At 43.0% G+C, this 27218-nt stretch overlaps 1 protein-coding gene across 1 annotated transcript in view; it reads left to right on the top strand.

Annotated features, from left to right (window-relative positions):
• Positions 1 to 27218, top strand: part of LOC137278139 (uncharacterized) — a 421511-nt gene that overhangs the window by 378603 nt on the left and 15690 nt on the right. Inside the window, exon 12 of the mRNA XM_067810311.1 lies at positions 4745 to 4879. Coding sequence (XP_067666412.1) covers positions 4745 to 4879 — 135 coding nt within the window. The remainder of the gene's footprint in view (positions 1 to 4744; positions 4880 to 27218) is intronic.

Genomic DNA, 27218 nt, shown 5'->3' with positions numbered 1-27218 from the left:
CTTCCTCATGCTGGCAATCAAGTGTTGAATTTTCAGCCTCAGAATCCTCTACCATTCCTCAGAGTCAAATCTTGCAGATTTTGAACAAGAGGCTCTCTAGTTCAAACTTTGAAGTCAAGATGTTTGTATGTGTTCACCTTTTAGCTCTTGAATGTCATGAAATTGTTGTGCACACTAAGGGCAGTTAGGTTCAGCATTGTCAATCATGAATATTGTTACGGTTCAGTATTTACCGTGACAAACGATGTAAGAAATCCCCCTGTGAACCAGCAAAACAGAACAAAGACAAGTCATAAACGTTCATATTATGTATATTATTATGCAACAAGAGCGAGGTATACAAAGTCACGAGTCAATTTCACAATGCAGATTTCAAATACAACATAAGTGAGACAAAATCTAAGTCACTGGGTCACAAGATATAATATATCAAAGTCACCAAAGTCTCAGTACGAGAGGTAATCAACTATGCAGAATGTAAACACAGCGATCGGTCTGACAGCAAATAATGTAGATTCATGCGTTGACGGGTTTTGATGATCAAGCATTGGCAGTGATGTATATCCTCCAGTTAATATGAATGAGTGTGTGTCACCCTCAACACAGCAACCGCCTTTTTATATATTCTCAGTTATTTCCCGAAAGTTCGGGCACTTACAAACATCGTCAACACTGTAGAATGCCCTCAAATAAGTCTCCCGGAAGTAAACACATAGAAAACTAAGAGCAGATAAATTCTGGAAAACCAGAATCCTAAAAGTGCTGGCCATCTATTAAATGAAATGTGATCCATCATAATTATTATTCCAAACACTAAATGTTGTGACCCAGTAATAATAATTACTTAAAAACAAAAATATACAGAAAATACACAATCGTAACAATATCCAGTAACTTGCAAGAGAATGATATCCAGTAGTTCCAGTTGACAGCATATCAGGTGTTACTTCACAAACTTGCAAACTATACAGAAATAGGAAGAAAAACAGACCCTGAACAGATTACACATCATATTTATCAAATATTTGATTGAATGAATAACTGTGACAACCACAGTGTTATACTGTATACTGCTGGTATTAAACTCATTAAGCCCTGGAGCCGCTCCACTGCCCAACACCTGGCACCCCTCGCTGACTGCCTGATTGCTGCGACGAGGCTAATTAGTGCTAATCATGCCTGATTTCCCTGGCAGGTCTCGGATATGACAGGAAACTGTCTAGTCTCACAAACAAGTACTGATTATTTAATTGCGTCGTAAAGATGGAAAAGAGGCCGATGTGAATACATATATTGCAGCATTTCATGTATTTTATTACATGTGTCTCTTATACCCATTTGCCAGTGTGTGCTGTATTTTTATCAACACCTGCGCGGTCTTTGTACGTACGAGATGAACAAATATACAAATTCCTCCTGTCTCTCTCATCGTATTGACTGAATTATAATATATTATTTATAATTGAGTTTAAAAAGAGGGGGGAACTTGCATTATAATCGTCTACATTTTTTGCCAATACATTGCTCGTGCTTACTGACTATTTCAAGGAAAGTATCAATAGGTGTGTAAGTAACATGGAACATATAGAAATTTATAGTTTGTCACTTTGTTCATCTTAACTTAACGCTGTAAACATACATCACCATTCATACACATACATACTGCATGATACATTTATCATTACTCGATGCTAACGAAAGCATCCCGTCATGTGAAGGGATAAAATATCCCGAATGTAACGCATTATATCTCACTTACTCATTATATTGGCTGATACTTAGACCAATCGTATCGTGAGAACCTGTCACATAGGAAGGGCAAGGTGATGGGGCGTGGCCTAAATTTCTGAAGGGCACGTTTGGTCACTCAGATTGGATACATTGATTTTTTATTGTATTGTTGACCAGTGGATATGTTGTGTTTTGGTTGTATATTCTCACTATCATGTAACAATTTGTGTATTGTCTGATATCGTATCGCTATCAAGGTTCACCAGACTGCACCCATGTGTGCACATACAGTACAGAGAATGAAGCGTACGTAGCACCATCAAGTGGGTTGTCTGACAAAATAACAACACATGTTTATTTTACGCTTGTCCCGGGACAGTCCGTTCAATAAGGGAGTAGGGGCGTGGTTACGTATAAATTGTACCGGAGACTGTTGTTACAAGACCAAAAGTAGCGCTAAAAAATCTTATTACTGTATTCTGAATGATGATAAGCAAGGGTATCAATACCATGATTAATATGCTATTCCGCTTTTACTGATGATGGATCAACGGAATTAGTTGCTACATGAGATAATTACAGAGAGGTGTCAAGAAACTTTCAATAGCACATAAAGTAAGGGATTATGTAAGTGTGCCTTTCTTCACACATGTTTGGAATCTTTGTATGTAAGACATACTTAAATCAAATGATGTCCCTCTCATATCATTGTGTGAGATTAAATTGTTCAAAACATCTATGTCAATGGCAGTAAAGATGAATTTACGCACATGCCTAATGATCTATGAAAGAAGCGTTTTCGCTGATACATTGCTAGTGTTTACTGAATATTTTAAGGAAAGTACTAATAAGCTAGTCTGTGACTTACATATAACAGATTCACAGTTTGTCGCTTTGGTTCATCTAGATTTAACGCAGAAAATATACGTTATCGCACAAACATACATGTATGCATATTGTATAATGCTATTCCTTGCACATACATAAGACAAAGGGTCATGGGGTGGGCGTCATCAAAGTTCCCGAATAGGTCGTTTTGTATCTTAACTGTTCAATATACTCCCTGATTTGTTATCTATGACCAATCGTATCATGAGATACCTGTCACATTGGAAATGACAGGTGATGGGGCGTGGGCTAAATTTCTGAAGAGTACGTTTGGTCACTAGACAGCTTGGATACAGATTGACTATTGGTTAGATCGTTGACCAATCGATATGCCAGATTTTGGCTTTATCAACTCTAGCTATCATGAAACGTTTGTGTATGGTGAACATATATAATCGTAAGGATGCCTAAAATGTACACAGTTGACAGTTGAATTTCCCCAAATATTTATGAAGATGGACATACTTATATTTGTTTTGAAAGCAAACGAGGTTCAGAAGATTGACAGTGGGCATGACTCCACAAAACAGGTTGTCCAATGATGTAACAGCGCATTAGTTTGTTTTATACTTGTCACGGGACAAAAGTTTACCTGGATATGCATTTGGCCAGAGGCTGTTATTTTGAGGTTTAAAGAGGTGTTCACATATCTCATTTAGTGTTGTCTGATTGAATGATTATACGCATCAGTTCCGTAACTGATATATATTCCTCCTTTTATTGATGATGGATCTGATACACGTGATCATTACACAGGATAAGATAATTACAGAGATCAAATACAAACGTTTCCTACACAATGCTTATGTAAATTGCTTTGAAAAATCACATTTCAAACAAACATGAAACAGCTTGAACAAAATACCCCAGTTACCTTTGTATGGTTTATGTGTACTATATATGTATATTATGAGTAGATGTAAGAGTTATCACTTCATATTCGATTATGTATTATTGTCAACTTTAAAAATCAATAGTCGCAAATGAGTTAGGTCTAAATTAGTAAGTTGGTTTATTTCAAATCAACAGGAACATGAGTGTAATACAGTATTGCTATTTATGTCTATGATTCATTATATGGACTATTACAATGAACGAATGAATGATTTAATTTAGAAGAAGGTTTTGTAACCTTGTCACCGTTAATTCAATCAGTGTGCAAACATAGTATCTTAGTATTCACTCCCAATAACGGGGAACAAACATGTACCTCCTGTAACAACATCTCATAATCCCTTTTCTCGCAGACATGTGTTCATTTGCCTGTATAAGCCCCCGACATTGCAAGCAATTGTTATCAAAACACATTAATAGCTCTTCTGATTAACACAGAAAGTAACCTCTCTCGTAAGAAAAGCTAATCTTTGATCATTACTGCTAAATTGATTGAAATTATAGGCACAGTAGGAATTTAAAATGTAAAATCCCCTATACGCGGCTCTCGCTGAATAAGAGGTGCTTTTTATTACCCCCAATAAGCGACTCTCGCTGTGAGAAGCTAATTAATTTGCCGCATATACGCGGCCTTAATGAGTTAATTGGTTTGTCGGTACGTATAAGATAGCAATAACAAAAGAAACCCTTGCACCAATGACACTGAGTGGGTTTGAGTTTTATGATTTTGCTTTCCACCAGAATTCAGGGTAAACACCTTTGGATATGAGTGATGTGTTTGTTCTATAAAAGGTAAAAGGTAAAACTGAGAATAGACAAGTCAGACACAATGAACATGTTTCATAGGGGAAGGAATCATTGAAACTGAGTTTGTTTCTGGGTGACAAGTGAATAACCTCTGCATCAGAATATGATTCACTGCATAAGTCTAATGGAATCCACCAATCAGAACATTCACTGAGACATCATCTGAGCCCAAATTCCATTATTTTGTAGACTGCTATGAGAAGAAAACATACCTACTGGAATATAATTGTGGAATACTATGGAAATATCATGATATATTATACATACCTAAAGCAATAAGTTTTAGGTAGGTGTTCTTTTAAACTATGTATGTTATGCATAAGGGTATGATGTAGTGCTTTGAGATAACTCTCTGAAAGCATGAACTATAAAAAAATCATTGTTTTGACTTGATATTCACAATAATTTATGTGATATTTTTCAGATGCTGTGAAGTGCAAGTTGTTGTCACTATGGAATGGCAGGATGTTTGGCCGTTTAGTGTCTCTGGCCTCACTCTCCATCATAAAAGAGGTGCAGTACAACAGTGCTGGCATTGTAGGTCAACTGGCTTTACATGGTAAGTATGACATCCTACTATTGATTTTTTAGGTCAGCTGGCTTTACATGGTTAGTTTTCTACCAAATGGCTGGCATATGGTAAGTTTGGCAGTAGTCTAGGAATGTATGGTGGAAACCCAGTTGGAATTCAACCCTGCAAAAGTACTGGAATATGTACTGTACTGATAAAGTGTATTCCCTCGTAAAACATGTTACATCTGACCTGTTTCTAAATAGCTTTGTGAAGTCTGTAAAATTCAGTGATTGGTATAATTGACAACGACCTATAGAATGGCACACAGGCAACTCTCATAACCTACATACTTTGCTGGTGACCAACCAGAATTCCCACAGAATGCTTATTTGTTTGTATTGTATCTATGAAAGTAAATGTTAGAGCAAATGCTCGAAGAGATGACATTTTCATGTGTGCACTTACCATTTGAAATAATGTGGGCAGTTTACTATCCCAAAACATAAATCAAATGTTAGAAATTATACATTTCCATTAAATTTCAGTTGTACAATTTCAAATGTTTGGCATCTATGAGATAAAATTGGCACATAAGTAGTAGTGGAAAGTGAAATATATGTTGGTTGAATATATAGCAAGCAGCTAGCCCGGACAAAGTACTAGCATAAATAAATCTTTAAATATAAACAGCAACATGAAAACTTTTCATACATACACATCTTACAAATATACCTGAATACATACAACATCATATATATGGCACACTTACCACTGTGTGGTAGTGAGTGTAGCTTAGTTCTCATGCAGTGAAGGATCACACATCATCATGGATTATTCTAAGAACAGTTAAAATACAACCTTTATAGTACTAATAATGATATATAAAATAAGTTATAATAAAAACAACAAGTCTCACATCCTCCCTCACTATTTCATACCACATTCATATGATTATACATTTACATACTATGTTAAGTTATAATTTAGCCTGATTAGGTTTAGACTGGTGTTTACTTACTGTATGTGCTATGTTTAATGTAAATGACAATTTGATATTTAATGATATACAATTTAGATAAATTACACTTAAATTACACATCCAACCAACTGAACAATAAACTCATTTAATGACACACCGAAGCATTAATATAACACTTCTTTAAGAAGTACACTATATACAATACCATTAATACATATATAATATGTACTAACCTGATTAATAAAATCCCCATTACACTTCAGAAATGTTTCAGAATATGAATTGTCAAGACCTGATCTTCTTGAAATGATCTATATGACTGCCAACAAGCTATGTGTGACAGAAACATTTAAAATAGACAATAGTGGCAAGCTGACCAGAGACACTGAGGCAGAAAGGAAATAGAAGCTTGTGCAGAGTGCGAGCGCATGGGACAGATCCTGGCCTGACCCAGTAGAGTGGCTATTGTTAAATTGAGTAATTGCATAAGTTGTGTTTGTGCATTTAGTTGTGAAGGTTTGTTATATTTTATTTGTAAAGTTAAAAGTTGACACCCATGAAGTATACAATAACTACTTAAAATTAATAAGTTATAACCTATGGAAATTAATAATGATTAAAACATGACTTGGCCACATACTTCCCCTCCCCATGAAATGACGTCCTCGTCATTTGGTAGTTCCATCCAAAATGGAAATAAAAGCCTGAGAAAGACTACCAAACCAGCCTTTCTAGGACATCACTAGGTGCTAGTTCTTGAATGGCTCTGGATCTCCTGTCCATCTTATGTTTGTATGTCATGAACCTGGCACTCTGTGGCTCATGACATACTTCTCAGACGTCATCCAAGGAGTCTTCTTAGTTTGTCTTTCTGAACGTCTTGGTGCAGGTTCAGGTGGAGATCTTGGTGTAGATGCAGGGGCAGCCATTTCATCATCTGTTCCGGATGCTGTCTGGGCTCTTGGTTCTTCCTGTTCTGTTACATCCTCACCAAGATTTTCAGTTTCCTCAACTTCTTGATTCTCTTCTGTATCATGCTGTTCTTCAATCAGCACAGATGTGTGGCCATTGCCACCAGAAGAAGATCTCTCTACTTCAAGAAACTCTTCCAGACTTCTCTTGGGTAGATAACTCATCTTCTCCAGCAGACCCAGTCGCAAGGGAGTCATGAACTTGAGAAGTCTGAACAGGTACTGTAATTGTTCCAAATTCTAAGGTATAATTTTCCTTTTCAGTTATCACCTATGATGTTGTCCTTCATCTAGGAGTCGGAGTTGGTGGTCTCTTCTTAGGCTTGGTGTTCTCTGCTTGTAAGATAGCTCCAGTAGGCAATAGATGATTTCAGTGTAAAGTCCTCTTATGTCCTTCACCAGATTCCTCATGGACAACAAACACAGGAATGTCATTGTTAGGCTGCTCCAGAACTATGTGTACATCCTCTTCCCATCGGTCTGCCAATTTGTGTCATCCATCAAACACCAAAACCTTTACCAACACTCTGTCTCCTACTCCAGTGGTTCCTCCTCTGACCTTCAAGTCATATCTTGCCTTCTGTCTGTCCTGAGCACTGCAAGTAGTCTTCGAGGCCTGCTCATATGCATTCTTGAATCGTTTCTAGAAGGCCTTGGTGTACTGACTTCTCTCTGTTCAGCTCTAGCCCAAATTGGTAATCTGCGTTCACGTCCAAACATGGGGAAGAATGGGGTCTGGCCAGTGGTCTCATGGCAGATGCAATTGTGTGCATGAACTAAAGGTCCTACATAGTTCTGTCAAAACCGTTTCTTGTCAGATGATAGGGTTCCCAACATGTTACAGAGGGTCCTGTTAAATCTCTCACACATGCCGTTGCCCATGGGATGGTATGGAGTGGTCCTCAACTTTTTTATGTTCAGCAAGTCATATAATTCCTTGATGAGTTGGTATGGCATGTGGCATTCCATAGTGTTGAACAAACTTGGTGTAGAATGCCTCGGCAGTTGTCTTAGCTATCTGGTTTTGTGTAGGAATAATAATAATAAGAGAAACTAGAAAATATATGTCCTGGATAGAGCTGTGCCTGAAATTAAGATCATCAGGGAATCCCATGTCTAAACGACAACAGGCAATTTAGTAGTATAGGGAATGATAGTTCTGGACCACTTTCAAGAAATGTCTCTACAAAGCCTTATTTACTAAATAAGGCTTTGGTTGGGCCATTAGCTCTTGCTACTATTACCCCTACTACAAAAAAGTTGGCGGTAATTACTGTGCCTTGGTAGGAGGTAACACTGTGCCGTACGGTACGATCAATAATTCTTCTCTTACAAACCCCCTACCCGGCCCATCCCTCAAGTAGTACAAGTTAGGTTCGTCGGCTTTCATATCCACTTTATCTATGTTGTAAGTTTTGACTGACCATATAGGATCGGTGGCTCGCTTACGGCTATCGCCCCTATGTCATGTTTATATCGATGAAACAGTTTAACGTGAACCGCCTACGATCTCTTTGGTGTTCATAATAAAGGCTTGCTGGGCTTTTTGTATTCCCTGTGCTATGTACTTTTTTTTCTCGTCCTCGCTGATAGCAGACTTACGAGACTTGGATCGAATATCTTGTTTCATTCCGTTATATTTTTTGAGTTCAGAGAGGATTGAACTAAACTCCTCTTCTGAGATCTTACTATCAGAGAGTGCCGTGGAAATTCGCTCACTCACTGTGTTCAGCTTTGCTTCGGCCAGAACCCTGATCTCGTCGTGTTTCAATGCCTTACGATTAAGTCTGCGTGATACTAACTTAAGCGCCAACCCTACCAACCCTGTCACCCCAGCCGTTATTTCAATACCTAGCACTATAGGTGCAGCCACGATGGTAGCCAACAACCCAACGCCTGCCGCCCCTAGTCCCATGCTGGTTACCATAAGGGTAGTGTCAGCCCCGTCCACGATATTGAAAGCTCTATTGTACTTCTTACATAGAGCTTTCCGCGTGTCACGGTCTTGTTCTAGTTGGCGTTTCACATCACATAACTGCCTCAAGCGGAACCCATCTATGGTTTCCAACATCTTCGCTACTTCCTCTACGACTGGGTACAGGCCCATCCTATAATATATATTTTGAAAGATATTTTAATTGGGTTTCAGTTAAAAATCTATTAATGAATTTAAAGTCTATAAGTTCTAGACTATTAGTCAGGGTAATAGGTGAGAGGCTAATAAATTTTTCTGTTGTAATAAAAACCCCACTGAGGCTTATTAAGTGGTTTATAGGACCCGTGGTATCCTGTTGTATAACAATACGGCAATATTTGCCTTTGTGTATGCTAAACCATCTCATTAACACCTCGGGTAAAATTTGGTGTACTATTGGGGGGTCTCCATTGTCTGAATACTCAAAGAAGACTTCTATGATGAGTGTGAAAGGGGGGGATATTATTTCAGGATTACTAAATGTTAATTTATTTTCGAATGGAGCCGATAACCCATTTTTGTAAGTTTTTATTAATCCCCTCTCCGGAATGAAATCCCCGGGCCAGATACCGTTGTTCCTAATCTTAGAGATACGCCCCAATTCGGTTAATGTGATATAAGGTGAGGTGAGTGTTAAGTTGATCAGCCATTTAGGCTCTTTAAAATCTAGTAACGACACCCGTCTGTACACGTTGTCTTTGAAGTGCAGGATGTATAATTCATCTTCCTCACCAGGCTGATCGAATCCCTCCGTGTCTCCTAGGTCGTTAAGTGTAGTGTTGGGATGATGACTGGTCATTATTATATTATTACGATATAATTTCCAACTGGTTTTCTGATAATAATTCAGGGGTTAACTTCATACCCATGAAGTGTATGTTGTCAGGCAGGAAGATATTGATTAGTGATATCTTGTTTTCCACGATCACGTTGACCCCCTGCAGACTGGTGTTGGAGCCGACACCCACCCGCACGTAAACGTTGCAAACTTGATACTGGTGTCGTTTCACCCACCCGAGTTTGATCCCCTTCACGATCTCGACCTCATTCACCGATGGTTCCCCTAGGTAGACTTTGATGAACAATGTTGAGTTTGCCGGTAGACTCTCTAGTATCTTGACCACGCCTTCGAATTCAGACACCAACTGCAATTTCACGTTTTGTATGGCTGGTTTACTCGATAGCATGTGGGCTGCTATAGTGTTGACTGGGCTGACGACTATGCTACGTCTCTGAGTTGGGACGTAAGCCACGAGCAGGGTTCCATTGTTCACGACTTTGTTTAGGTGGTTGTCTTTGTTATCAGTGAACACGTAGGGGGAGACGAGTCTAATATTGAGAAACCAGTCGTTCTCGGGTAACAACACCCACTTGTCATCTTCGGTGAATACGAGCATATATGGTTTGTTTTTGACGACGGTAGTGCTCTCAACATCGTCTAAGTCGAACAGTTTACCCCCGAACGATGGGTATATTACCCAATTATTATCACCGGTGTTGACAAGGGTGTACTTAGTGTTTACTGTTGCTCTTGTGGTATCTACTATATCACTTAGGGCTCCACCGGAGGGGATTTCAACGCGTTTGTAAATGTTGTTTTTCAGTTGCAAGGCATACGATTTACCATCTACTCCGGGAGCGTCGAAACCGCGTGTGTCTCCGAGGTCGGAGATCCCGATATTGACGCATTTTTTCACTCCGGGCCCTTGTGCGCTGGTCATGTTACGTGAAGCGTTAAGCTGAGGTATCCTATATTTACAGGATTATGATTTATATCTAACACCGATATTGTCAGCTCAGGTATGTTACCCTGGGTTAATCTCTTATACTGCCGTGGTGAAAACGACTCGGTTCTACCATCGTTGAATTTCTCAGTTTTCACCGGCACTGCTCTCAGTATAGTGGAAGGGTGACCTCCTTGAATGTTGTACGTTGTGCTCACCTGATCGAGATGAATGTACAGCTCTCGGTACGGTACTAGATCGGGTAACTTCGTGCCTGTGACGGTTGTTGTTGGTTTTATCTCGTCAGGAGACATACCGAGTATCCTCGCTAATGGTCGGCCGAGCCTCAAGGAGGTTCTTCCGTTGTTGATTAACACCACTGTGCCGTTTGAGTCGTTCATCTTGAGTTCGGCTCCCAGGGGTTTGAAGACCTCGTCGTTTAGCGAGCACACGCTGTAGTAGCCGTCAGTTATTTGACTGCGAGTTCCACTGACGAACAGCTTATTGTTGCTGATGTTGATGTTAGTCCATTGCGGTAGGTAGGTGATATCGCAGAGTGCGACTTCGAGTTGACCTGACGTGTTATCGATCGCGTGCGTCAGCTGAACGGCCTCACCGCTCGTTATTCCTGGAAGTGTTATGTACATATTACATATATATTTATTTATATAATAGTTTTAAAATGTATTCCCCTGGTGTGTTTTACCCTAAACTGGATGTAGATTTCTCCCCCATGAAGATCGTGGTTGCTCCTGAGTTGTATTTCAATGCCCAGCTTTTAGATGTGTTCGATAAGTATAAGCTTTCGGTGACTAACATTGAGGCAGTCCACGCGTGGTTCAACAACCCTATGCAGTTCTGGCAGAATCAATTAAACTTTGCTGTGTGGTGCGCTACAACGGGGTGTGGTGTGACATTGACCGACACTCGGCGTGGACCGCTGAGTCAGTCTGTGTTCAAGTTCCACGTGTACTACCAGGTCAGACGTATCCTTAAAGAGATCAGCGCCCCCCTCCCACAGGACAAAGCGTGGGACGCAACAAACAACCCGTACGATAGACGGGTCTACGAACGTATTTGCAACGAATTCGAAATAGACCCGAAGACGGATTGGCGTTTGCCGGGGCTGAACCACGGGTTGGGTATTCCTTACGCTCATGGGCTCTCGCCAAGAGCATTTGACAAACATATACTAACAAACTTTATGAAACGAAAAATGTTTAGTCCTGGGAATTTTTTCCGTGAATTAGATGAAATTGTTCCTAAACCTGCCAAATATGGACCACAACCAGTGAAAGATGCCAGTGATGATTTAGTGAGACGAGGTATACTTCGGCAGGACTTGGCTTTGTCGAGTAATGAATGGAGGGATGATCGTATGGACTTTAAAGGTGGTGTTGCTTTCACAATCCAGAAAGTGGAGCAGTCAACCGCAGACGGGTGGAAAATGTTCATGCTGGACACGTCGAAAGGATTCACTCGTGCCGGGATAGTCAGGTTGAACGACTCGATTCGAACGTACGTGTGGGCGCTGTTGGGTGCGCAGTCGCAAACGCGTTCCAACATTATCGGTAAGGGAACTGCTTTCGACACTCAGAAACAGTTCGTTGCCAACGTTGAGGATGCTATCAATTCTCCAGTTGATCTCCCGAGGGCCATCGACCGTTACCAAAAAATGTTAGAACACGCCAGATCGAAAGTCAATTACGTGTTCGCCGTGGGGCTGTACATGGCGCCGAGTGATATGCAACTGAGAGTAAAAAAAGTGGTGGATTATAACAACAAAATAGTCATAGCCACGGCGGACCAAAAGTTGGGTATCAACCCCGATATTAACACCCCCCCTATCCCACACACCCAACCACGTGAAAAGGGTATAGTGGCGCCACCCCCGGAGCCTAAAGTTCATGTGTCCCCCCCACACCCTCATGTGCATGTGGGGGTACCCCCCTATCAGCAGCATATTGATAATAAAACGGCCCTGGTGGTTGGTGGGGTAACTTTGGGACTTATTTGGTTAAAGATTTCTTAGCCGCTACGTACACCAGACCCGCCACGGCGACGATGGCTGCCCACAGGTTTTGACTGAGCCACATGGCAGTTTTAGACAGAGCGCTCAACAACCACGAGACGATGCTACCCAGGATGCCGGGAAGGGCTTCGGCGGCTTTACCAGCCAGTTTAGCTAGGCGTTCCCCGAGTTTTTTAATCCAGTCTTTAACACCCCCACCGCCACTTGGAGTTCCCCCGCCGCCGGCAGGCCCCACAGGTGTTCCCCCTGTCAGTGACACCACCAGGGTTGATATGATGAAACCCAATGCAGTTAGAATGCTGGCGATGGTGATCCCTTGCTCCCGGAACAATATCCGAATCCTGTTGGCTAAAGTTGTATCCTCATTCAGTATTCTATCGATTGTTTCCCGAATACGACTGATCTGGGATCGAAGCTGTTCACGATTCGAGGAAGCGGCTTCCAATCGTGTACGTCTCTCGTCTTCTAAATCGCGTAGTCGTTCATTGATACGACGCTTCATATCATCGTTTTCAGTTTCGTTGAGTTTGGTTTTTTCCTTAGCGATGTGCTCGTCGATTTCGTTCAGTTTCCCCATGTTGTTCACGAGTTCTCCACGCACGCGTTTCACGGCTTCGTCTAAGCCGTACAGTTCCCTTACCGGAAAGTCAAACCCCGGTAACGGTTTGTCCCAGTAGGTGCTCAACAGTTTTTCTATGCTGTCTGAGGCTTCTGTAGCACGCTGTGGTGTCATTTCATCTCTAGTGGTGAGGTGGGATCTGGTAGCTTGCAGATCTTCAACAACGGCCTTAGGTATTGCACCACCGTAATCATTCATGTTTAGATTTTTACGGATAAATTCGACACCATGGCGGCTGGCTAGAGTTGACAAGGCCAGTGGTTTTTTATTGCGCTTGTTAACGAGGTCAACCCCTGGGTCAGACTTAAGGCGTAGAACACCCTTTGTATCAATAAAAAAATTATCAAGGTATCGGCCCTGTGGTTCAACGTAGTTTTTATCTCTTCTTAAACTTTCGTAATAATCATCTACCGTTGTTGCCAAAAGTTCTTGGTTCAATGATGAACTAGTAAATGAGGTCTCCTGCTCATCATCGAATGCCTGGGCACTAGCGCCCGGCATCTCCGTCATATCTATGTCTTCATCCATTAGTATTTAAATATATTTTATTTATATATAACAATGTACGGCAGAAAATTAGATCCTTTCAGAAGATTGAGAGAGCCATTAGGTGCCAGAGCCGTGCGACAGTCGGTGACCATCACCAACAATCCCAGCAAGATAGACCAGAATCAAACTCTGCTGGTTAGATTTCCAAACCTTGGTGAGAATGACCTCATTGTACCAGGCACTGTTCGACTGGCGTTCAATATCACGTTGACCTCCGACAACGACAAACGCGAGCTAGTGCGGAACGTGGGTCGAGCTATCATCAAGAAAACGACCGTCAAGATCAGCGGTAACGAGGTGCTGAGCATCGACGACAGCGACGTGTTTCACTGCTACAAGGATCTCTGGAAAAGCGAGGGAGAACGAGTCAATGATGTGTACCAGGGCATCAGCAAATCAACCCGGGCGCGCATAGGATACGTCTTCACGACAGACCAGCAAGACAAGCTATCGGACGGTGAAAAGGCCATCGCTCTAGCATACGGAAATCGATTCTGCGTGCCGCTCGACTTCGAGTTGCTCACGGGACACGCGCCGTTTTACCAGGCCGCGCTGGGTGATAGGCTCGAATACGAGCTCACGTTTAACGACTATAGCAAAGTAGTGCGTACGCCGAACGGTGATGTGGCCAGTTATGCCATAGACAACATCTCTCTGGAGTTCGACATGGTCACTAGCCCGGAGCTGGCCAGGCAGGTTCGAAGCCAGTACTCTGGGAAGATGGCTATCCTGTACGATCGCGTACTGAGACATAGATCAGTCGTGCGAGATAAGAGCGACACTGTGTGGAATATCAACCTGAACGTGCCGGCGCGATCGATGAAAGGTATCCTGGTCGTCCCCGTGGAGGATTACGATCCATTCCGGAGGGACAGCGAGAAGTTTTTCAACCCCGAGATTGAAAAGGTGGAAGTGACCATCGAGGGCGTGCCAAACCAGCTGTTCAGTCATGGTATGAGACCACACCAGCAGTGGGATGAGATAAAAAAGCTAGCAGTGGGGGACTACATAACAAAGGACCTGGACCTCGGCTCCGTGCAGATCGGTGAATACCTGACCACCAAGTACGCCCTATGGTTGGACATGCGATCCACGGATGATGATAAACTGCACGGTAGCGGGCGCCGTATAGATAACGGCAGCGAAGGGATAACCATCCAGATTACCAAGAAGGCTCAAACCGCTGGTAAGTTGAAATTATATCTGTACGTTATTATGGACGAGCAACTTAATATAGACAATGGGAGATTCGTGCAAGCCATCTACTAGTGGGGGAGACCCCCACACCCCCCGGGGGTACCCCCACCTCCCCACTGACCCACACTGTGCCATAGTGTGCGGGCAGACTGGCTGTGGGAAGACCGTTTTCGTGTTGGATATGTTGGAGGGTTACTACAAGGATGTGTTCGATAACATCGTTATCATGTGCCCTACTCTGAGCATGAATAAAACGTACGCGCGACCTTGGGTGATGACGGACCCGGACGTACACAAAATCGACCCTGGAACACGCCTGCAGGACTGGTTGAAAGCTCTTCACGAGAAATTTAAAGGGGAACCGACGCTGTTCATACTGGACGACTGCAGCGCTAATCGCGAGATAACAAAAAAGAGAGACATGCTATCGTACCTGGCCTTCTCCGGCCGGCATGCAAATCACAGCGTCTGGGTGCTAACGCAGAAGTTCAACTCGGTGTTGAAAGACCTCAGGGAGCAGACGCGATGGGTGGCCTTATTTCACTGCAAGGATAGGGATTCGTTCGAGGAGTGTTTGAGAGAGAACGATGTGATGAGTAAATTAGAACGGGAACGGGTGAAGAAACAGCTCGCTGAAACTAAACACGCTAAGCTCGTTCTAAAAACCGACCAACCAGTAGCATATATAGTATGCTAAAGCTAAGCTAAAGCTAAGCAAAGCTAAGCAAAGCTAAGCAAAAGCTAATCAAAGCTATGATATTTGAAGTATTTGTCGTGTGCAACTTAACCTTCATTTCTCTGTGTTTTGCCTGTATCGGGTATTATATAGTTAAAACTAAATCTTACTTGTTATATTATAAGATGGAGTGTGAGGAATTGCTCGAACAATTATCTGTGGAGGGTTCCCCCACTGGGGGTGTGGGGGATTCCCCCAAGCGAGAGAAACTGGTGGCGTTGGCTGTTGGCGGCAAAGCCAAACATTACTTTGGAGACTACACTCCGGATAAAATTAACAAAATGTCAGCCGAAGAAATCGATAAGCTGTACGCTAGATCCGAGTCTCGGCTCGGAGCAGAAATGACAAAGACAATAGGATCGGCTATGACCCAGATATACACCGGTATTGTGTCATACTTCTTTCCCATTCCACCAGAGCGCCGACTTTACCTGTGGGAGGACCTCGAGAAAGACCCTTTTATCGAACACGCCGTGAGCTCTATCAGCTGCGGGCTGTACCACAAATATGGTATGTTGTTGGCTCCAGTGACGGCGGCGATTATCACGGCAAAACATTGTCAATTTGAGAGAAAGAATAATAATAATAGTATAGATGGATGCTGCACAGGAACCAGTGAGTCCCGAGGTGACGGTGGAGACCCCTTCACAGGAACCAGTGAGGGAAACCCCTCCCGAGGTGATACCCCCAACAGTGAGGGAAGTGACCCCTTCACAAACAGTAACCAGACAGAAGAATCCTAAGAGAGTAGCTGCCGGTAAAAAACGGTGGTGTAACCAACATAAAGTGACCAACCCAACCCGACTGTTGTTGGCTGTAGGTGTAACTGCTGCCTTGGCTATCTCGTGGTTATACGTGGGGGTACCCTCCCACAGTGAGCCACCACCCAACAGTGAGCCCCCCAAGCCGCCGGCAGGCCCCACTATTGACCCGCATATCATGTTATAATTTTAATATTTTATATCATATACATAATGTCTGAGGGGAAAACGTTCGTCAACGACGCATACCACGCCACAGTGGTCGCCAGTCTAGCCGTAGGGTACGCTCGGTTGACTAAAATGGTGCTTAAACAACCAACTATCAAGCTAGATTTCAACCTGCAGGATATGGGTATGCTCATAATGAACCTTGGTATGGCGATGGCCACAAAAGACATCCTAGTAAAACAAGGAATAATACCTGAAAATATAATGAAATAAATATAGGGATGGCCACGATAGCTATGATGGCCGGTGGGGCGTTAGTGAATGCCCTGGCATTTTCCGGGAGTAATTTCCTCTTCTCGAAACTACGAGATGGGGCTGAAATACAGGAAGAAAGGAAGCGACACGATCTCGCTATTGAGAACTTACAAAAGGCACAGGCCGAGTACGCTAAAAAACGCCTCCAGAGGATCGATTTCATTAACGAACAACTCAAGCGTGAAAACCATGCCGTTCAAACATTCAACGATGTTGATGAAGCAATGAAAGAATACTACCTACTAACTGGTAAACAATTGGAACCGCTCAATAAACCCACCCTCGCTCAGTACTACACACCATCCAAGGGACAAATGAATCGTGAACTGGGCTTCATAGTGTTGGGTATAGCAGCTACTGCGTTGGTTGCGAAGCAATTAAACTAAAACACCTATATAAGTAAACATGAGACCCGCTCCATACCGATGCGAATACATACTTATGGGGAAGACCGAGGCCTGTGGTAGGAAATGCAGGAATCAGGGGTTCTGTTGTTTCCATATGGGAAGTCCTAACTACACGTGTTCTGTGTGTGGTATCGGGGTTAAAGGGCACTACTGTCTATGTAAAGCTCACGGAGCGAACGTAGTCAGACATCAACTCATCTACGAGAATAAAAAAGGCTACATAAAAGAACGTAGGCGACTGCTCAAGATAGCCACTTAAGGGTTACCTCCCCTTACTGTGAACCAATTAGACATTAGTTCTCTTAGGTGTAAACACGATGTCTACTGTAAGCGAGCTCAAGCGGGTCGCAAAACAGAGAGGTGTCATCGGGTATTCTCGAATGCGGAAGTCAGCATTGTTGAGATTACTAGGTTTAGAAGCCCCTCCTACAGTAAAACAATTAAAAGCTCAAGCAAAACAGCTTGGATACACGGGTTAGAGCCGGGTTAACCGCATTGTTATCACATGCCCCCGTAGCAAAACCTCCCACTGTAAAACAACTGAAAGCCGAGGCACACGATTTGGGTTTAGGCGGGTATTCCCGTATGAGAAAACCACAGCTTTTAGAATTATTACGACAGAATAGAGCTATTGACCTACAGTTCGTGAGCACTGAGCGCGCTGTAGGCAACTATTTGAGAGGTTGGCGCATGGACGTTGATAGAAACATAGACATTACAGATATCAAGCCTCTGATAGCTGATAAGGTCAACCAGGAACTAAATAACTTAGGAAGTATCAAGTTTCAGATCACAGTGAAAATGTCGCTCGATAAGCAGGTCTCCACAGGGGCCACTGAGTATGTTCAGCCTTACTTCCGAGGTCAACAAGAGGTCGTCACACATGCAGAGACCATTGACGCATCAATCGATACCAGTTTTCAGCAGATACGAGAATACCTAGAACGCTATACACACTTGGGGTCCGGGTGGGCTGTAGATAAAATCGATAATGTCTATCTAGACATAGCTAACTACGTGCCGTTCAGAGGCGGGTCATACCTAGCCTTGCCTCCCTACTATAGGAACAAACATGCCATAGTAAACGTTAAGAATAGAGGAAAAGATTGCCTGAGGTTAGCTATCAGGTCAGCCTTATTTCCAGCTGGCACTCATTCAGATAGGCTTTCTAGCTATCCCCAAGACGATGGGCTCAACTGGGATGGTATAGATGAACCCACCCCCATATCCCAGATCACTAAAGTAGAAAAACAGAATAATCTGGCTATAAATGTCTTTGGGTATGAAGGTAACACAACAATAGTACACAGGGTCAGCACGGTGAAGGTCAGCCGGGGGGTACCCCCCGCTCGCGTTATCAATATATTCATGATCCAGCGAGGTGAAAAGTATCACTACACGTGGATAAAACATCTCAGCCGGTTGTTGCACGACCAGTCGAAACACGTTGGGGAAAAACACTTTTGTGTACGATGCCTACACGGTTTCAGTCGAGCTGATTTATTAGAATCCCACCGGGATGATTGCCAAGGTGTGGGGCAGACGGCCATACGAGTCGACATGCCTAAGGAAGGTGAAAATATCCTAAAATTCAGTAACCACAAGAACCAAATGTCTGTGCCTTATATTATATACGCCGACTTCGAAGCCTTAGTTGTGGGTGGGGATTCCCCCACACCCCCTAGTGGGGGTAGCTTCACCCACAAGACACAAGAGCATAAAGCCTGTTCGTTTGGATACATTGTCGTCCGTTGTGACGGGGAAACGAAAGCTCCGGTAGTGTATAGGGGCCCTGACGCGGCTGAAAGGTTTCTAAAGTGTTTGCAGGAGGAAGAAAAAATTATTAGGAATGCATTGTATAGAATCACTCCCATGCGTATGACCCGAGCCGACAGGCTAGCTCACGCTAGTAGCACTAACTGTCACGTGTGCGACTCACCACTTAACGGTGATTCGGTGAGAGATCACTGCCACATAACTGGTAAGTATAGAGGCGCCGCTCACAACGCGTGCAACCTCAAGCTTAAAATCAACCCTAAGACAATAAACATCCCCGTTGTCTTTCACAACTTGAGAGGGTACGACTCACACTTGATCATGCAGGCCATCGCGAAAATCGATGGTAATATAACGTGCATCCCCAACAACATGGAGAGATACATCTCCTTCAGCTTAAACGGACTTAGGTTCATTGACTCGTTTCAGTTCCTCCTGTCGTCACTCGACAGTCTGGTCAAGGCCAACAATACCTTCCCTATCACCGATCGATACACAGACGCCGAGACTAGACCCCTGCTTATGAGGAAGGGTGTGTACCCCTATGAGTACATGGATAGTTGGGCCAAGTTCACCGAGACCAGACTACCCCCTATTGACTGCTTTTATAGCAAGCTGAATGAGGCGTCCGTCTCACGGGATGATTACTCGCACGCGACTAACGTATGGAATAAACTGGGTTGTAAGAACCTGGGTGATTATCACGACCTGTACTTGAGGACAGATGTACTGCTGTTAGCCGACGTGTTTGAAACATTCAGGCGGACGTGTTTAAAGCAGTATAAACTCGACCCCGCATGGTATTACACCAGCCCAGGTCTGTCGTGGGACGCCTTGCTTAAAAAGACCGGAGTTAATTTGGAATTGCTCACAGATTACGACATGCACCTATTCATTGAGAAAGGTTTGCGAGGTGGGATTTCCATGGCATCCAAACGATACGCGAAAGCAAATAATCAGTACGTGAAAGGTTACGATCCTAACAAACCAACCAATCACATTCTCTACCTCGACACAAACAACCTGTACGGCTGGGCCATGAGTCAGTATCTACCTACAGGGGGATTCGAATGGGTACCCCACGTTGATGTTATGGGGGTTGCACCAGATTCGAACAAAGGTTATATCCTCGAGGTTGACTTAGAGTATCCCAAGGAATTACACACATCGCACAACAGCTACCCCCTGGCCCCCGAACGTATGAGGGTTAACCCAGACTGGATGTCTGAGTACCAACATAACTTGTCAGGTGGGCGTGTGACAGACGTTGAAAAACTCGTTCCTAACTTAATGAATAAGACCAAGTACATCGTTCACTATCGCAACCTACAGCTGTACCTGTCGTTGGGTATGAGGCTGACCAAAATACACAGGGTGCTCATGTTCGACCAGAGTCCATGGATGGAGCCCTACATCAGAATGAACACAGACCTACGAAAAAAAGCCACCAGTGATTTTGAGAAAAATCTCTACAAGCTCATGAACAACTCGGTGTTTGGTAAGACTATGGAAAACCTGAGGAAACGCGTAACCGTGAAGCTGGTTAGATCTAGTGAGGAAGACAAGCTCAGGAGATTGATAGCCAGTCCGGCATTCAACCGTAGTAAGATATTCACAGACAACCTGGTTGCCCTACACATGAAGAAAAGTCACATAAAATTCAACCGGCCTGTTTACGTGGGGATGAGCATCCTCGATTTATCCAAACACCTGATGTACGACTTTTACTACAACGAGCTCAAGAAACAGTACGGCGACAGGTGTGAAGTACTGTACACTGACACGGATTCCCTGCTGATGGAGATTCGAACCGAGGACGTGTACGAGGACATGAAAAAACACCTCGATTTATACGACACCAGCGACTACCCTAAGACCCATACCCTACACAGTACAGTAAATAAAAAGGTCCTAGGTAAGATGAAGGACGAGTGTGCTGGCACGCCCATAGCCGAGTACATAGGTTTGAGACCTAAGATGTACTCCATACTGAAAGCCGACAATAGTGAGATCCGGAAGGCTAAGGGGGTTAAGAAGTATGTGGTGAAACAACACATCAAACACGCCAGATTCAAGGAAGCCCTGTTCAAGACCCGTACCTTTAGACATAAAATGAACACACTTAGAAGTGATGGACATAAGATATACGGACTGACTATAAACAAGACGTCCCTGTCGCCTATGGACACGAAACGTTGGATAGCTATTGATGGAATAAACACATACGCGTATGGACATGAAAAAATTTGAGGCTATTTACTACAGCCCGCGTGGGTACTGGAAAGGAGCTAGCGCAGTAGATAAGCTAGCTAAAATAGCGCGAGTACCCCCGGAGGAAGCCAAAGCGTGGCTTGAAAAACAAGCCCTGTGGCAGATCTATTTGCCGGCACCACGCTACGTGCCTAGAAGGAGGTTCGGTATTAACATACCTAATAGCGTTCACCAGGCAGACCTACTGTTCCTACCCCACGACAAGAGGTACAAGTATGCCTTAACCGTAGTGGATGTAGCCAGTCGTTACAAGGAAGCCGAACCCTTGACCACGAAAGATTCGGCCCAGGTAGCCAGAGGATTTGAACGCATATACAAACGCAGCCCACTGACGTGGCCAACAGAGCTGCAAGTTGACCCCGGACGGGAGTTCATGGGTGCCGTGTCACAACTGCTAGCCAAACACGATACAAAGGTCAGGCGTGGCACGGCCGGAGCCCATCGCAGCCAAGCCATAGTTGAGAGATTTAATAGGACTTTGGCTGAGCGCTTGTTCGGCTATCAGTATGCTAGGGAGATGGCCACCCCTGGAAAACGATCGACTGAATGGGTCACGAGGTTACCCAAGGTGGTGTCGGCAATCAACCATGAAGTCACCCGTCTCACCGGTAAGAAACCGGCAGACGCTATCAAACTAAAATCAATAGTTGCAGAGTCGGCCTCTCCATTGCGTGGGAAGGAGAAACAGATACCAGATAGGGCCCTAGTGAGGTATCTATACCAGCCTGGGGAACACAAGGGCGATATCCGTAAGCGAGCCACCGATCCTATATGGTCAGTCAAAACTTACAACATAGATAAAGTGGATATGAAAGCCGATGAACCTAACTTGTACTACTTGAGGGATGGGCCGGGTAGGGGGTTTGTAAGAGAAGAATTATTGATCGTACCGTACGGCACAGTGTTACCTCCTACCAAGGCACAGTAATTACCGCCAACTTTTTTGTAGTAGGGGTAATAGTAGCAAGAGCTAATGGCCCAACCAAAGCCTTATTTAGTAAATAAGGCTTTGTAGAGACATTTCTTGAAAGTGGTCCAGAACTATCATTCCCTATACTACTAATTTGGAGAAAATTAAAATTACAGTACAAGACAACAAAAGAAAAGGTACTTCTCCAAATTGTTGATTCCCTTAAGGCAAAAATAAAAATTTGGACTGAAAGAAAGAAAAAATGGGAAAAGAGAAACAAATTTATCAAAGAAAATAAACTATTTAGAAATAATGAAAAGCAATTTTACAGGCAACTCAAGACAAGTGGTGTTGATGAGCATGATAAACGGCCTCCCATGGCTACCAATGAAAGGTTCTGGAAACAGTTGTGGTCTGTACCCGGCAACTGTAACCTGGAGGCACCATGGGTAGATGATTATGACCATGCAATGCATGAGAAATTAACAGGGTCGTTAGTTTGTTACATCTCACCAGATTGCCTGAAGACTGTTATAAAGAAGTCCAAATCTAATACAGCTCCAGGGCCTGATGGCAATCGAAACCGGTATTTGAAATTGTTTCCCTGTGTCCAAGCACCACTCCTTTACTGTTTCAATTCTCTTGTGGATACAGGTGATGTTCCTCCATGGTTCTGCAAAGGTCGCACAATACTTCTCCCCAAAAAAGGAGACTTGACTGATCCCAAAAACTTCCGCCCTATCACATGTCTAAATACTCAATACAAATTATTCACAGGGTGTTTGACGAACCTCATGTCATCCTATTGCTCGTCCAGTGAGATAATTTACAGAGAGCAGAAGGGGGCAAGAAAGGGATGTTGGGGGTGCAAGGATCAAGTTCTTGTACAGAAAATGATTTTGAAGAGGCTGAAACATATCATCGCAACCTCTCCATGTGCTGGATAGACTACAAAAAGGCATATGACTCTGTCCCTCATGAATGGATTCTTAAGTCTCTTCAGTGTATTGACCTCCCTGAGCGACTACTTGATTTACTCAAGTCTTTAATGAGTTGCTGGTTGACTCAGCTTGAGATGTACTCGATAGGGCAGGTGCAGACTTTGGAATCTATTCCAATCAGAAGGGGAATATTTCAGGGGGACTCCTTTAGTCCTTTGCTTTTTTGTCTCTCTTTAAATCCTTTGAGTTTTCTGCTCAATGGGGAGGAAGGGTACCATCCCGGACCTCCTCAGCACAGATCCCCAACACCTCTTACTCATCTCCTCTACATGGATGACATCGAGCTCCTTGCCAAAGAAGATATCAGTTTGAAAGAACAGGTTCTCCTTGTTGAGTCCTTCTCTAATGATATTGGTATGACATTTGGACTCGACAAGTGTAATACTCTTCATTTGAAATGTGGCAGGGTAACTAATGATGGATCAGTCAAGTTATAAGGGGGAAGAGTTATTGAGCATCTTGTGGAAGATCAGGCCTACACCTATCTTGGAATGCAAGTTCGAGACAAGCTCCAGAATGTCCAGATTCAAGATAAACTTCGGGCCGAGTATAAAACTCGTTTAAAGAAAATCTGGAGTTCAGAGCTAAATGCTCAAAACAAGGTCAAAGCCACCAATACTTTTGCTGTGCCAGTCCTCTCCTATTCCTTTGGAGTAGTTGTTTGGACAAAACAAGACATCCAGAATCTTGAACACCTGACCAGAAGGATCATGTCTGATAACAGAGCACACCACCCTTGTTCCTCTCTTAATCGTTTATACATGCCAATCAATTTGGGAGGACAGGGTTTGATTAATGTGGAGGCTCTTCATGACAGAATTTTATTTTGTACTTTTGCACATATTTATTTATCAGATGATCCTCTGGTGATGCACGTCAAGACTCATGATGAAAGCAAGGAATTCCACAGCTATTTCAAGCGTGTTGTTGGACACAATTTGAAATTTGAAGTTGATTTTGCTGATGGCGATGCACTGCTGAACGGTACAGCGATGGGAGTAAACCAGGTGAAGTCCTTCACCAAATCTGCCCAGAGTCGGTCCTTTGTTTAGAAGCTGTCTGAGAAGCCATTGCATCGTGTGTACATGCAGTGTGTGGAACAGAACAGCAATCCAACCGACGCCTTCACCTGGATGAAGTCGGCTGGTCTCAAATGTGAAACTGAGGGTTTCCTTTTTGCTGCTCAGGACCAGTCACTTCCCACTCGCAATCGCCAGAATGTTATTCTTGACGAAAATATCAATATGAAATGTCGTCTTTGCAATGAAGTCACAGAGACTGTCCAACACCTTGTCAGTGGATGCCCTTCCTTGGCACAAACAGCATATCATAAAAGACATGATGGCATGGCTTGCTGCATTTATTATCGTCTCCGCCATGCCTGTGGCTTTGACTCCGAGGTCCATCCTGGAAAACGATGCTTTTAAGCTTCTCTGGAATAGGCCAATATACAGCCTGAGACGAATTTCAGCTAACAAACCTGATCTTGTTCTTTTTGATAAAGCCAATGAAATTATTTATATCATTGAATTTTCTGTCCCTTTTGACAGCAATGTGATTGGCAAGATTCAGGAAAAGCATGATAAATATGCAGACCCCGCCTTTGAAATGTCTCGTTTGCATCCCAAGTACCCTGTCATCATTTTCCAGGATGCCCTGGACATGTTCAGGGGCGTACCATCCAGTCAACATGTCTTGTTTTGTTCAATCAACTACTCCAAAGGAATAGGAGAGGACTGACACAGCAAAGGTATTGGTGGCTTTGACCTTGTTTTGAGCATTTAGCTCTGAGCTCCAGATTTTCTTTAAACAAGATTTATACTTGGCCCGAAGTTTATCTTGAATCTGGGCATTCTGGAGCTTGCCTTGTATGCCTGATCTTCCACAAGATGCTCAATGACTCCTCCCTTATAACTTGACCGATCCATCATTTGTTACCGTGCCACATTTCAAATGAAGAGTATTACATTTATTGGGTCCAAATGTCATACCAATATCATTAGAGAAGGACTCAACAAGGAGAACCTGTTCTTTCAAACTGATATCTTCTTTGGCAAGGAGCTCAAGGAGATGAGTAAGAGGTGTTGGGGATCTGTGCTGAGGAGGTCCAGGTTGGTACCCCTCCTCCATATTGAGCAGAAAACTCAACGGATTTAATGATGGAAAAACAAGAAAGCAAAGGACTGAAGGAGACTCCCTGTAATATTCCCCTTCTGATTCGCCCCCTTATTACTTATATTACTCAAAGTCTGCACCTGCCCTTGCAAGTACATCTGAAGTTGAGTCGACCAGCAACTCATTAAAGACTTGAGTAAATCAAGTAGTCGCTCAGGGAGGTCAATACGTTGATGAGACTTCAGAATCCATTCGTGAGGGACAGAATCATATGCCTTTTTGTGGTTTATCCATCACATGGAGAGGTTGCGGTGGTACTTTTTAGCCTCTTCCAAAATCATTTTCTGTACAAGAAGTTGGTCCTTGCACCCCCAACATCCCTTCCTCGCCCCCTTCTGCTCTCTGTAAATTATCTCATTGGAAGAGCCAGGCCCTGGAGCTGTATTAGACTTTACAGTTGCTGGGTACAGATCACAATGGTTTCCAAAACCTCTTTTCATTGGCATCCATGGTAAGCTCACCATCACTACTTGTTTTAAGTTGCCTATAGAATTGTTTTTCATTATTCCTAAACAGTTTATTTTGTTTGATACATTTGTTTCTCTTTCCCCATTTTTTCTTTCTTTTTGTCCAAATTTTTATTTTTGCCTTTAGGGAATCCTTTTCTTTTGTTGTCCTGTACTGTAATTTTAATTTTCTCCAAATTCCTTTTTGTCATTTAGACATGGGACTCCCTGATGATCTTAATTTCAAGCACAGCTGTATCCTGGGAATATGTTTTCTCGTTTCTGTTAATTTTACTTGGAACTGGTTTTTCTTTGATTTACTGTTCTTAGTAGAAGAAGACTTTTCTTTGGAAACTGTGTGAAGTTCCTCCAGGGTTCGAGTGGCAGCATAGACACAGCAATTAACTTCATGTACTTGTTTGATGGGCATTCTAGAAGTTGGTGAGTCAAAAATGAAACATACCACCTTATGGATTACAACTTCTTGTTTATTACGGTGAGCAATGTTTCAATGTAGATTCTTACATCGTTTTCAAGCTAAGTGTGAATACAACCAAACATTTGAGAGAAGCTTATATGAATGGTATGTTGTGACTAACAGCAGATTAACATTAACAACAGTGTGTGATAGAGTAAGCAAGTGGTACATAATAGGAAGAGGCCAGTAGGAAACTAAGACAACAAGGAGCACTTGTGATGAAGCCAATGACAAGTGGGATTAAGTAGTAACAACAAACAGACACAATGCTTAGATAGTCCATGGTTTGATTACTTCTTCATAGTCCAATGGTATGTAGTATCCTTGAAGTTACTGCAAGAAAGGCACATGAGCAGCCTTTGATACCCATGTGTGGTACAGGGACACCCAGGGACACTTTAAACCCTCTGAATGATGGAACAGTAGTATTATTAATGGTGGTTTTGGGCCATATCTTATATAAGCCTCATACTTGTCAATAAACCAACAGTGTAATAGAAGGTACACATTAAACTGTTTCACTGAAATCAATATAGTGGACTCCTGCGGATAGCCGACTACAAGTCACCACACCCCTGTGGACAGCTGACTGTAAGCCTCTGCACCACCACCTTATTATAGGGAGTGGCTGAAATAATTTTTAGACTCACACTGTTAGAGATTTATTCACACCTATGTTAATAATGGTTCTGTGGCGGGTTGAAAAAATATCATTGACTGATGTCGAGCCTCTCGTTGTAAACAAACTCAAAGAATTAGAGCATGGCATCTATCAGTTGACTATTGTTATTAATGAAGATGTCTTTGAAGAGTATTTTATGTCTGAATTCATTGCTGATAGCTTACATACATGTATATCCAACTGCCTAAATGACATGATAAGACAACTGAACC

This window comes from Haliotis asinina, chromosome 3, assembly GCF_037392515.1.
Source record: "Haliotis asinina isolate JCU_RB_2024 chromosome 3, JCU_Hal_asi_v2, whole genome shotgun sequence".
Taxonomy (NCBI): Eukaryota; Metazoa; Mollusca; class Gastropoda; order Lepetellida; family Haliotidae; genus Haliotis; species Haliotis asinina.
The sequence above is the reverse complement of the archived record's forward strand: the minus strand, read 5'-3'. Positions and strand labels throughout refer to the sequence as shown.